Source organism: Hyla sarda, chromosome 3 (genome assembly GCF_029499605.1).
Source record: "Hyla sarda isolate aHylSar1 chromosome 3, aHylSar1.hap1, whole genome shotgun sequence".
NCBI lineage: Eukaryota > Metazoa > Chordata > Amphibia > Anura > Hylidae > Hyla > Hyla sarda.
Genome location: NC_079191.1, coordinates 352,036,672 through 352,048,880, shown reverse-complemented (window position 1 = coordinate 352,048,880; position 12,209 = coordinate 352,036,672). Strand labels below are relative to the sequence as shown.

Genomic DNA, 12,209 nt, shown 5'->3' with positions numbered 1-12,209 from the left:
CTTTGGAGTTGTCCAGTGAAATCGATCTTATCGTTTCCATGGGATATGGGATAAGTGTCTGAGAGCACAAGAGATGCCAAAGTCCAGCTTTCATGCATCTCTGGCACTCCCAAACAAATTAAGGGAGCACGTGTGGTCTACAGCACACTCTCTCACTGAGAGTCTGGGCCCTGTTCTGGAGATTGAGGGGGTCCCAATGGTCGGACCCCTGCGATCAGATATTTTTTCCCTATCCTGTGGGTAGGGGATAACTGTGTACCCCAATGTAGATAACATATATACATTCAGTCAAGCATTAAAGTGGTAGAGCAGCAGAATACCTTTTATTCTAATTTATATTCTTTCCTCACTACCAATGGCTGTGTCTTGACCCAGAATTTTCAGCTGCAGTCCTGACAAACAAGGATGGCAAAGTGGGCGGCAGGATTATGAACTTTTATGAAAAATTGGGGAAAGATTTCCATCCAACAACTGGATTCTAACATTTGTGCAGGAGGGGTTAAAATTAAGTTCTTCACTTATTCCCCCTTCAAGTTTGTGATTACAGAACTTCCTGCCTCTGCAGAAGGATGGTTCAGGAAGCAGGATACAGCACAGCATTAACAAATTCCGCACATCATACATGCCACTTAGCTATTCTCCTTTTTTTAGTCTCCTCAAAACTGTCTTATGAGGTATCTAAAACACATAATAAAGTTGGACCATAATATGTATCAGGGCCGGCCCTACCTTGGGATCCGCCCCCTTTTTTTTTCCGTGTCAGTCGGGTCTGACGAGTGATGTCGTGTAAGTGATGTTCCTCCGCAGACCTGTGCAGGAGATGTCAGTGACGTTACTCGTCAGGCCGCCGCCGGAGAGAATCGCGGCACAGGCCAGGTGAGTGTGTCTGGTTGGGGGGGGGGGGGGGGGGGCAGAGAATCTATGCTACCTAATGTGGGGAAACTATGCTACCTAATGTGGGGAAACTATGCTACCTAATGTGGGGAAACTATGCTACCTAATGTGGGGAAACTATGCTGCCTGCCTAATATGGGGGAACTGCTACCTACCTAATACCTTTTTTTTTTTTCTTTTTGGCGGGGGCGGGGGGGGGGGGGGGAGGAGCATTTCACTCTTGGACCCAGGCAGCACAATGCCTTGGGCCAGCACTGGTATTATGCAATGTTGTTATTTTTTTTTTTATGCATAATTCGGGTGTATTTTGATTAGTATTTCCCCCAACAAGGTATTCATTATTGGATTTTGGTCAAGGCTGAACATTTGTATGTATATTTGTAAGCTGCCTTAATTTGGCATGTGTCTGAAATGCAAAATCAGTAACATTACAAGTCAGGGGTCATGCTGGTAAAAAAAATGCCACAATTGGGCAACCTGGATGATACTATGCTATGCTGATATTTGTAGCAGTCCTGGCATTGTATTTATTATTAGGTCAGAGTTTCCTTGTTATCTGGTCAGCGGTTCCCTAGTTTTGCAGATAATCGCAGCAACGGTATTTTATTGCTTCTCTGTCAAAATCTTTAACAAGGCCTCCACCTACCATGGCATGCTCTGTCTGAGTGTGCTTTGGAAGAGAGGCTGTCGAAAGAGAGTTATAAAACAGAGTTTGAAAGCAGCAGTTTGAGATCACTGTGAGTGTTACTTTCCTTACACTGTAGAGACTTTAACTCACAATGTCTACTTAGAATTTAATTCTAATAGTTACTGTCTGTTTTTGGCTGTTAATCTGTGAACTCCTCATAGCTAGATGGCCTCCATGTTGGAAAACGCAGTCCGGTGTACATCTTGTGCAATGTATGCAATCCTTGAACAGCAGTTTGAGGGTGCATATTGTTGTGCGAGATGTGTGCGAGTTGTTCATTTGGAAGCTCAGATCCTGGATCTAGAGGAGCAACTGGCAACATTGAGACGCATTGACAACTTGGAGAGGAGTCTCCTGCTCACTGAGCAGGTATGCTCTAGGGTAGAGGTGGAGGAGGATAGTGAGACGGAAGGGCAGGACAGTCAGGCAGTTAGCTGGGTTACAGTCAGAAAACAGGGTAGAGGTAAAAGTGTCAGGGAGGCTAGTCCTGAACTGGCACACCCCAACAAGTTTGCCGGGTTGGCAGATGAGGGGGATGCCATTTCAGAGCTAGCAGAACTGCAGCAGGATACCGCCTCTGACTGCCAGGTGGGTGTCTGCTCCAGTAAGGAGGGAGGGAGGAATTCAGGGAAGGCCAGACAGGTACTGGTAGTGGGAGACTTAATTATTAGGGGGACAGACAGGGCGATCTGTCACAAAGACCGGGATCGCCGAACAGTGTGTTGTCTTCCTGGCGCTCGAGTTCGGCACATCGCGGATCGGGTTGACAGGTTGCTGGGTGGGGTTGGAGAGGACCCAGCAGTCATGGTACATATTGGCACCAATGACAAAGTAAGAGGTAGGTGGAGTGTCCTTAAAAATGATTTCAGGGACGTAGGCCGCAAGCTTAAGGCAAGGACCTCCAATGTAATATTTTCAGAAATATTACCTGTACCACGAGCCACACCAGAGAGGCAGCGGGACATTAAGGAGGTAAACAAGTGGCTCAGAAGCTGGTGTAAGAAGGAAGCATTTGGGTTTATGGAGAACTGGGCCGACTTCGCTGGTGAATAATCGCTCTACCGTAGGGACGGACTGGACCTCAATGGGGAAGGTTCAGCTGTGCTTGGGGAAAAGATGGCTAGAAGGGTGGAGGAGTGTTTAAACTAGGGACTGGGGGGGAGGGTACCTTCAACATAGAGGGGGAAGATAGTGTAGCTAGAGAGGGGGGACTTATTAATATACCTGGGGGTGGAGCAGAGGGAGGGGTTAGAATAGTTAATAGGGATAGGCGTTATAGGAAGAAGAAAAAATTCACCATTGAATTGCATGTTGACTAATGTCAGAAGTCTGTCCAAAAAAACTGACTAACTGGAGTGGTTGATGTCTGAGGAGAATTATGACATAATGGGTACAACAGAGACTTGGTTGGACGATAGCTGTGACTGGGCGGTCAACATACAGAGATATAGTCTATTCAGGAAGGATCGGACAAAACGGAAAGGGGAGGAGTTTGTCTTTATGTAAAGTCCAGTCTGAGGGCCGCAATGCGGGAGGATATACGGGAGGGAAACGATAATGTGGAGTCATTATGGGTAGAATATATGGAGATTAAAAAAAAGTTCTGGTAAGGGTTTGCTATAAGCCACCAAACATAATGGAAGAGGCAGAAGATCAATTACTGAAGAAAATAAACAAGGCAGCAAATCACAATGAGTGATAATAACTTTAACTATCCTGATATAAATTGGGAGACTGAGTCCTATGAATCTCATAAAGGAAACAGGTTTCTGACTATAGCTAAAGACAATTATCTGTCCCAAATAGTGCAGGGCCCGACCAGAGGGGGCGCCCTGCTAGACTTAATATTAAAGGGGTTGTGCGCTGCCCTGCCTTTCGGAGCTCCGCTCGCAGCGTCCGGAAGTTCATTACTCCGAACGCTGTGTGCGGGCTTCCGTGTTCGCGGCCGCCCCCTCGTGACGTCACGAGGGGCCGGGCGTGATGTCACGAGGGTGCGGCCACGAACACGAAAGCCCGCACACAGCGTTCGGAGTAATGCACTTCCGGACGCTGCGAGCGGAGCTCAGAAAGGCAGGGCAGCGCACAACCCCTTTAAAGGAGTACTCCGGTGCACACTTTTTTCATGTTATCCCGTCCGGGCTGCAAAATAAAAGAAAACGCACTTTATCTTACCTGCCAACGAGCCCCCAGAGCTCCGGTACAGGTGTTCGGTCCCCGGGCTGTATTCTTCTTACTTCCGGTTAGCCCGGCATGTCACACGGAGCTTCAGCCTATCACTGGCCGAGGCGGGACATCGCTGCGGCCAGTGATAGGCTGAAGCTCCGTGTGACGTGCCGGGCTAACCGGAAGTAAGAAGAATACAGCCCGGGGACCGAACACCTGTACCGGAGCTCTGGGGGCTCGTTGGCAGGTAAGATAAAGTGCGTTTTCTTTTATTTTGCAGCCCGGATGGGATAACATGAAAAAAGTGTGCACAGGAGTACTCCTTTAACCAACAGACCTGACAGAGTAACTAAGGTGCAGGACATATAGGAAATAGTGATCATAATATAATACATTATAACTTGTTCTTCAATAAGGGAATCTCTAGAGGGGCCACAAAAACAATGAACTTTAGGAAGGCAAAGTTTGATTAACAATATAAAATGGGATAATGTCCTCAAAAACAAGAATACTGACACTAAATGGGAGACTTTTAAAAATATCTTAAATTCTCACTGTATATACTTTATGGGAATAAAAGAATCAGGAATAAAAGAAAACCAATATGGATGAATAAAAATGTTCAGGGGGCAATAGATGACAAAAATAAAGCATTTAAACTACTAAAACAGGGTGGCAGTGAAGAAGCATTAAAAAGCTATAGACAAAAAATTAAAAATATGTACGAAACAGATAAAAGCAGCAAAAATAGACACAGACTTATTGCCAAAGAGAGTAAAACTAACCCCAAAATGTTCTTTAAAGGGGTATTCCGTCACTAGACATCTTACCCCCTATCCAAAGGATAGGGGATAAGATGTCAGATCGCCGGGGTCCCGCTGCTGGGGACCCCGGGTATCGCTGCTGCGGCACCCCGCTATCATTACTGCGCAGAGCGAGATCGCTCTGCACGTAATGACGGGCAATACAGGGGCCGGAGCATCGTTACATCATGGCTCCGCCCCTCGGGACGTCAAGGCCCGCCCTCGTCAATACAAGTCTATGGGAAGGGGGCGTGGCGTGACGCCCCCTGCCATAGACTTGCATTAAGGGGACGGGCCGTGATGTCATGAGGGGCGGAGCCATGACGTCACACTGCTCCGGCCCCTGTATCGCCCATCATTACGCACAGAGTGAACTCGCTCTGTGCAGTAATGATGGCGGGGTGCCGCAGCGGCGATCCCCGGGGTCCCCAGCAGTGGGACCACGGCGATCTAACATCTTGTCCCCTATCCTTTGGATAGGGGATAAGATGCCAGGGGCGGAGTACCCCTTTAACTATATAAATAGCAAAAAGGTTAAACATGAAAGTGTTCACCCTTTAAAAAACAAGAAAGAAGAAATTATAAACGGGGAAAAAGCAAAAATATATTAAACAAATTCTTCTCCACTGTATTCACCGAGGAAAATGAAATGGCAGGTAAAATACAGCGAGATAGGGTAAACTCACCTGTCTAACCCAGGAAGAAGTACAGTGCCGCCTACAAAAAATCTAAATAGACAAATCACCAGGTCCAGATGGCATTCTAAAGGAATTAAGTAATGTAATAGACAGACCCCTATTGGTGGTGCCAATATTTAAAAAGGGGTTAAAAGGTGACCCCGGCAATTTTAGGCCTGTTTGTTTAACCTCCATTTTATGTAAATTGTTTGAGGGTTTTCTAAGGGATGCTATTTTGGAATATCTTGCTAAAAATAAATGTATGACTCCATATCAGCATGGCTTTATGAGGGATCAGTCCTGTCAAACTAACCTGATCAGCTTTTATGAGGAGGTGAGCTCCAGACTGGACCAGCGACAATCGCTGGATGTCGTATATCTGGATTTTTTCAAAGCATTTGATATGGTGCCACATAAAAGATTGGTGCATAAAATGAGAAGGATGGGGCTGGGGGAGAATGTGTGCAAGTGGGTAAGTAACTGACTCAGTGATAGGAAACAGAGGGTGGTTATTAATGGTACTTATTCTGATTGGGTGACTGTTACTAGTGGGGACCACAGGGGGTCAGTCTTGGGGCCTGTTCTATTAAAAATATTCATTAATGACCTGGTAGAGGGGTTGAGTAGTAAAGTAGTAATCTTTGCAGATGATACTAAACTCTGTAAAGCGATAAACACTATAGAGGACAGTGCACTGTTACAAATGGATTTGGATAGGTTGGAGGTTTGGGCTGGGAAGTGGCAGATGAGGTTCAACACTGATAAATGTAAGGTAATTTACATGGGGAGGAAAAATACGGGGAATGGGAGGACTACAGTACCCAGAAAGAATTAGGGTTATTTAGTGTAGAAAAAAGAAGACTTAGGGGCGACCTAATAACTATGTATAAATATATCAGGGGCCGTACAGAGACCTTTTTATTGGCCTATTTATACCCAGGACTGTATCTATAACAAGGGGGCATCCTCTACGTCTTGAGGAAAGAAGGTTTCTACAACAGCACAGACATGTGCATGCAAGTCACACCCTACTACTACACACAACAGTTTTAGGAAATTTGTAGGGAAGAAGATGGCCCTGCATAATTGTAATAGGGAGCTTGTGGACTTCATAGGCTTTGGAGCCCTATAACAATTGCAACCACTGCAACCCCTATATCTATGCCATTCAGCATGTTTGATATTTTTTAGTTTCCTTCCACTGTTTTTAGACTGATTTACATTGTGAATTTTTTCTTTTTGATCAGAAATTGTTACTGGCTGCTGCATACGTTTACGATGCTCAATACAACAGAAACATTCCTTTCGAAACATCTCCTAAAGCAGTAAGGTGAGTAGAAATGTAATTAATTTGAGATTTAGCCTTTAACAGGCGATATTTACAAATTGCTAATTTGAAAGGGGTTATCCAGCAAAATGTTATATTTGCCCATTATGTCTAGGCTAAAATAACAAACTTTGACTTCTGCCATTCTTTCAGTGCCAATGATATCATTTTCCCATCTTCCGGTGCAGTCTTTTCTGCTTTTGGGGTCCGGCATGTCACACTTTGGCTCAACTAATCGTCGACTGAAGCAGTGTACCACTGTGGCCAGTGTTAGGCGGAGCGGAATTGTGATGTATGTGAGCTCGGGCCCAGCCTTCTTTCTTCTGCCTATGCCCAGTACATCATACTGGCCCTGAGCCTATCACCTGCTGAGGTAGGACATCACCACGGCCAGAGATTAGCTAAGCTGCATTGTGACGTGTCGGGCCCCAAAAACAGGAAGAAGACCACACCAGAGGATGAGAGAGTGATACCAGTATACTGAAGGAGCAGCAGGAGGTAAGTCAAAGTTTATTATTTTAATTGTGTCAACCTGGGCAGAATAGGTGAATAACATTTTTCCCCAAACTCTTTTATGGGTAGGTTTACACAGGCAAAGGCTTTTTCTGAACCCCAGGAAACATGCAGGCTTTGGGGGGGAACAGCAGACCTGAAGTTCCCATTGACTTCAATGGAAGCTTCAGAGCATAGCTGAGTGGGAAAAAAGTGATAGATCACTTTTTTTCTGTGTGCATCCTTCTCATGTTGAAACCAATGGGTGGTTATTGACAATGACACTGCTTGGGTAATGTGGAAATCTTTGTTTCTGTAGCAGATATCTGAGGCTGAATTCTAGATTTCTGCCATGGATTTGCTGTTTGCAATAGACCAGATCTGCATGTGGATTAGCGCTGGTGTCATTCAGTAGAGCTAATTTCCAGCTTTTCCCTGTGGAAAAAGCTGTATTTGAAAATAACCTAGTCAGCATAATGTATTTACCTTTGTTAACATTTTGGCATTGCAGTTGTTATTCTGTAACAAAAATGCATAAAAAATTCAAGTTCTGAGTCCTCACTGGAACAACATTTATAGTGAAATTTTTGGAAATGTTTCACATTTTCATTAGGAGAGGTACATACCTCATGGGAATAAAAAAGTCAGGGATAGGTGAAAGCCAATGTAGATAAGTAAATGGAAAAGGGGCAAAAAATTACAGAAAAAAGCATGTTAACTAAATCAGGAAGGCACTAAAGAAGCATTAAAAAGCAATAAGGGAAAAAACTCTTTAAAAAAAACTGAGCCAAGCTAGATACAGAGAGACTCATTGCCAAAGAAAGTAAAACATGGGCCTTAAAGGGGTATTCAAGGATAAAACTTTTTATATATATATATGTCCCCCAATGGAGCCGATAGAGAAAACTTTTTTATATATATCAACTGGCTCCAGAAAGTTAAACAGATTTTTAAATTACTTCCATTAAAAAATCTTAATCCTTTCAGTACTTATGAGCTTCTGAAGTTAAGATTGTTCTTTTCTGTCTAAATCCTCTTTGATGACACGTGTCTCAGGAAACGCCCAGTTTAGAAGCAAACCCCCATAGCAAACCTCTTCTAAACTGGGCGTTTCCCGAGACAGGTGTCATCAGAGAGGATTTAGACAGAAAAGAACAACCTTAACTTCAGAAGCTCATAAGTACTGAAAGGATATAGATTTTTTAATAGAAGTAATTTACAAATCTGTTTAACTTTCTGGAGCCAGTTGATATATATAAAAAAGTTTTCTCTATCCGCTCCATTGGGGGACACAGACAGTGGGTGTATCTTGCTGTCTCTAGGAGGTGTGACACTATGGGGATAAAAAAAAGTCAGCTCCTCCCAGCAGGATATAGCCGCCTTCAGGCTCTGAGCTAGTCAGTTTAAGCTTAGTGTCTGAAGGAGGTGGACGTGGTCTGGGTTGCTCCAGACCAGGTCTTCTAATTTTTTTGTTTTCCTAGTTAGGGACGTGTTAGTTTTTTATTCCTTTTCTTTTCTGTTTTCAGGTGGGGACTCAGGGACTGCGGTTCCCCGTTTCCCCATTGCGAGTGAGGGGGCACAGACATTGCGTATATGCGCTGTTCACCCCCCCTCGCCAATGGTCAGCGCTTGGGTGGTACCTCACGGGTCCGGGTCCCCCTATTTCCCTGCTCGCCTCGCTCGCGCATAGCAGCCAGGCGTGATGCAGGTAACTAATGCTGACTGAAGACTCCAGTAGGTGAGTTCTTCTGACTGAGGTAAGTACTTCTCCCTTTTTTTCCTCCACAGGTACGGACTCGCAGCAGCTGGAGACCCCCTGTTTTGGCCCACCTTTAGTTTTTGGGGCTAGCTTACAGGGGCTGCAGTTTATTTTTGGGGGAGCAGTGGCTCCTGAAGGGACATCATATAGGGGGCACTTCACTTGTGTGTGTGTGTGTGCTTGGGTGACTACTTCCACAGCGCCTTATTCCGGCGCTTCACTTTGTGTGCGTGTGTGTGATTGATATTACTTCTAAACAGCGCCTTATACGCGGCTGTCAGCCGCGGCACTGTCCTGGGCCGGGCGCCCTCAGCGCCGGCTTACTTTCACTTTGTCGGCAGCGCCTTATAAGCGGCTGACAGCCGCGGCGCTGTTATGAGCCGGGCGCTTTAGCGCCGGCTTACTTCTTTTCACCGGCAGTCTCTGCCGGCGCTGGCCGCCCGCCCTATTCCCCCGAGCGCACAAACGTCCGACAGGTGCGCTCGAGACAAGGAGCGGGCGCCATGATAGTTCTCTTCGGCCAGTCTGTAGCTCCGCTCAGAGGCGCGAAGCAGCCTCCAATCAGCGCCGTGGGCGCGATTTTCAGTAGGAAGGGGTCAGTTACTTAGTGCCTTGCTTCAGGAACACCCCTCTCTTCCTATTGGCTGGCCTGTTTCTCTCTCTAGCTGCACAGAGCGAGTCTCCTCACTGCAGCTGACAGGGGACACAGACTAGGGTGAGAAAGTTCCTATCTCCATTCTTTTCCCTCATTATGTCCGTACCCAGAGCTGTTCCTCCCTCTAAACAGACACCTGGAACTTCAGTGACTTACTATCTCTGTAAGCACTGTAATACCAAAATGTCTGGCTCTGCTGAGCCCACATGTCCTGCCTTCTCCACTGCTCCCCCAGACCCCCTGGTACCCCATGATGCCCCTTCGGTCCCGGTGGATCCAGCCGCTCCCCCAACCTGGGTTTCTTCCCTGACCCAGTATATGGCTGACTTGACCAAAGTCTCCCACTCGGTGGCTGAGGCCTCCTGGGAAGTGGTGTCCGCCTTGAAGGGGTCTTCTCGGCGCAGGACCTCTGGAAGGGCTCGCTTCTTGTCTCCACATACTTCACGCTCTCACAAGCATCCTAGGGGTGCCTCGTCTGACTCTTCCAATGAGTCTTCAGGTAGACGTGAGCGTTCCCCTTGTTGGTCGCCCCCCCCCTGTCATCTGGGCACAAACGTCGCTCCTCCAGAGGACGTTCTCGGAGTCGCCGCTCTGCCACGCCAGAGCCGCGTTCTCGGTCAGAGTCGCCCCCCTCCAGGACTGCCTCTACTCATTCTCATTCCCCTGGTGAACTGGTGGACGAGGCTTCCGAGCCGGCATCTGACTCAGAGGACCGCCCGGACTCTGTTGCAATGGTTAACTCTTTATATACAGCCCTAAGAGACACCTTTCACTTAGAGGACCCAGGATCTTCGGATGTCAATCCAGGAGTATCCTTTCATCGTGCTAAGCCAGCACCTCAGAAGTTCAGCTCTCACGCTGACTTTGACGACATTCTGGAAACCGCATGGAAACATCCAGACAAGAGGTTCCTGGGAATCAAGACAATTCAAGATCGTTATCCATTTGACAAGGTCTTTGTCACTAAGGTGGTTTCTCCTCCCTCAGTGGATCCACCAGTTTACCGTCTCAATAAGGCGACTACACTGCCTCTGGCAGATGCCGCTGCCTTCAAGGATTTCACAGACAAGAAGGTAGAATCCTAAGCAAAGTTTGCCACTGAAGCTGCTGGCTCTTCTCTTCTTCCCATCTTCGCCTCCACATGGGTGTCCAAGGGCCTGTCGGAGTGGTGCCAAAAGCTCCGTCAGGATATCTTAGCGGGATCCCCCCCGGAGGATCTATCTGCTTTGGCTCTCCAATGCTCCAAAGCCGGGGATTTTCTGTGCGCAGCTTCCATGCAGGCAGCCCGTTGTTCTGCCTATGCTGTGGGTCCTCTGGCTTAAGGCTTGGAATGCGGAAGCCGCTTCCAAAAGATCTCTCACTGAGCTTCCCTTTACGGGTGGCCGTCTTTTTGGCAAATGCCTTGATGAGATTATCTCCGAGGCAACGGAAGGTAAGAGTTCCTTGTTACCTCAAAATAAGGCTCGCCCTACTTCCCAAAAGAAGTCCTTTTCCTTTCGGTCCTTTCGGAACTCCAGCTCCAACAAGGGGTCCGGGCAGGTGCCCTCGAGGGACAAGAAGGCTCCCTCGTTCCGGGCTCGCCCGTCTTGGAAGTCGAACTCCAACCGGTCTGGCTGTTTTGCACCCAAATCAGGCAACCGCAAGCCCACTTCTGCATGAAGTGAGGCCTTCACCCGCGGTTTCTTCTCGGGTGGGAGGTCATCTCTTACTTTTTCGAGACATTTGGACCTCTCACATTCAAGACTCTTGGGTCACCGGATCGAATTTGCATCCCTTCCGAGGGATCGCTTTTTTCGATCCCGGGCCCCCCCAGTCTCCTCCTCTGGCAAAGCATTTTCGAGCGGCTCACCAGTCTCTGCTTCTCCAGGGGGTTATCGTTCCTGTTCCTCCAGGGGAACGGTTTCGGGGTTTCTATTCAAATCTTTTTGTGGTCCCCAAGAAGGACGGTTCTGTGTGTCCAATTTTGGACCTCAAGCGTCTCAACCATCATCTTCTCATCCGCCACTTCTGAATGTAATCTCTCCGTTCAGTAGTGGCGTCCCTGGAACAAGGGGAGTTCCTTTCATCGGTGGACATCAAGGATGCCTACCTCCATGTGCCAATATTTCTGGGCCATCGTCGGTACCTCCGCTTTGCGGTCCCGGAGGGGCACTTTCAATTTGTAGCCCTCCCCTTTGGTCTAGCCACGGCTCCTCGGGACTTTACAAAGGTCCTTGCGCCGGTGATGGGCCTGTTACGGTCGAGGGGAATCTCGGTGATACCCTATCTGGATGACCTTCTCATCAAGGCTCCAACCAGGGCCCAGACTCTGGAGAATCTGGACATCACTCTCCACACTCTGACTCACTTTGGGTGGATGGTCAACCAGGACAAGTCAGTCCTCCGTCCTACCCAGTCTCTAACCTTTCTGGGACTTCAATTCGACACGGCCTCTGCCGAAATTCATCTTCCGCCGGACAAACGTCTGGCGCTCCGGTCGGGGGTCCGCTCCCTTCGGACCCAGGTATCAGTCTCCATCCGCACTTGTATGGAAGTCCTGGGTTGGATGGTTGCAACTATGGAGGCCGTACCTTTGCCCAGTTTCATTACCGCCCCCTTCAACTGGCGATTCTCTCTCGGTGGAACAGGTCTCCTCTGTCCCTCGATCGTCAGATTGTTCTCCCTCTCAGGGTCCGTCAGTCTCTGCTCTGGTGGCTCCGCTCCCCCCTTCTTCTCCAAGGGTGGTCGTTTCTTCCCCTTCACTGGCAGGTT

At 47.7% G+C, this 12,209-nt stretch overlaps 1 protein-coding gene across 3 annotated transcripts in view; it reads left to right on the top strand.

The window, feature by feature from the left end:
- The window catches only part of LOC130362681 (two pore calcium channel protein 1-like), an 86,881-nt gene that overhangs the window by 27,645 nt on the left and 47,027 nt on the right, over window positions 1–12,209 (top strand). For all 3 annotated transcript variants that reach the window (XR_008891520.1, XM_056567575.1, XM_056567572.1), the window contains exon 2: window positions 6,473–6,555. Coding sequence is in view for 2 of the 3 variants with exons in the window: in XM_056567575.1 (XP_056423550.1) it covers window positions 6,473–6,555 (83 nt within the window). In the remaining variant the exon portion in view is untranslated. The remainder of the gene's footprint in view (window positions 1–6,472; window positions 6,556–12,209) is intronic.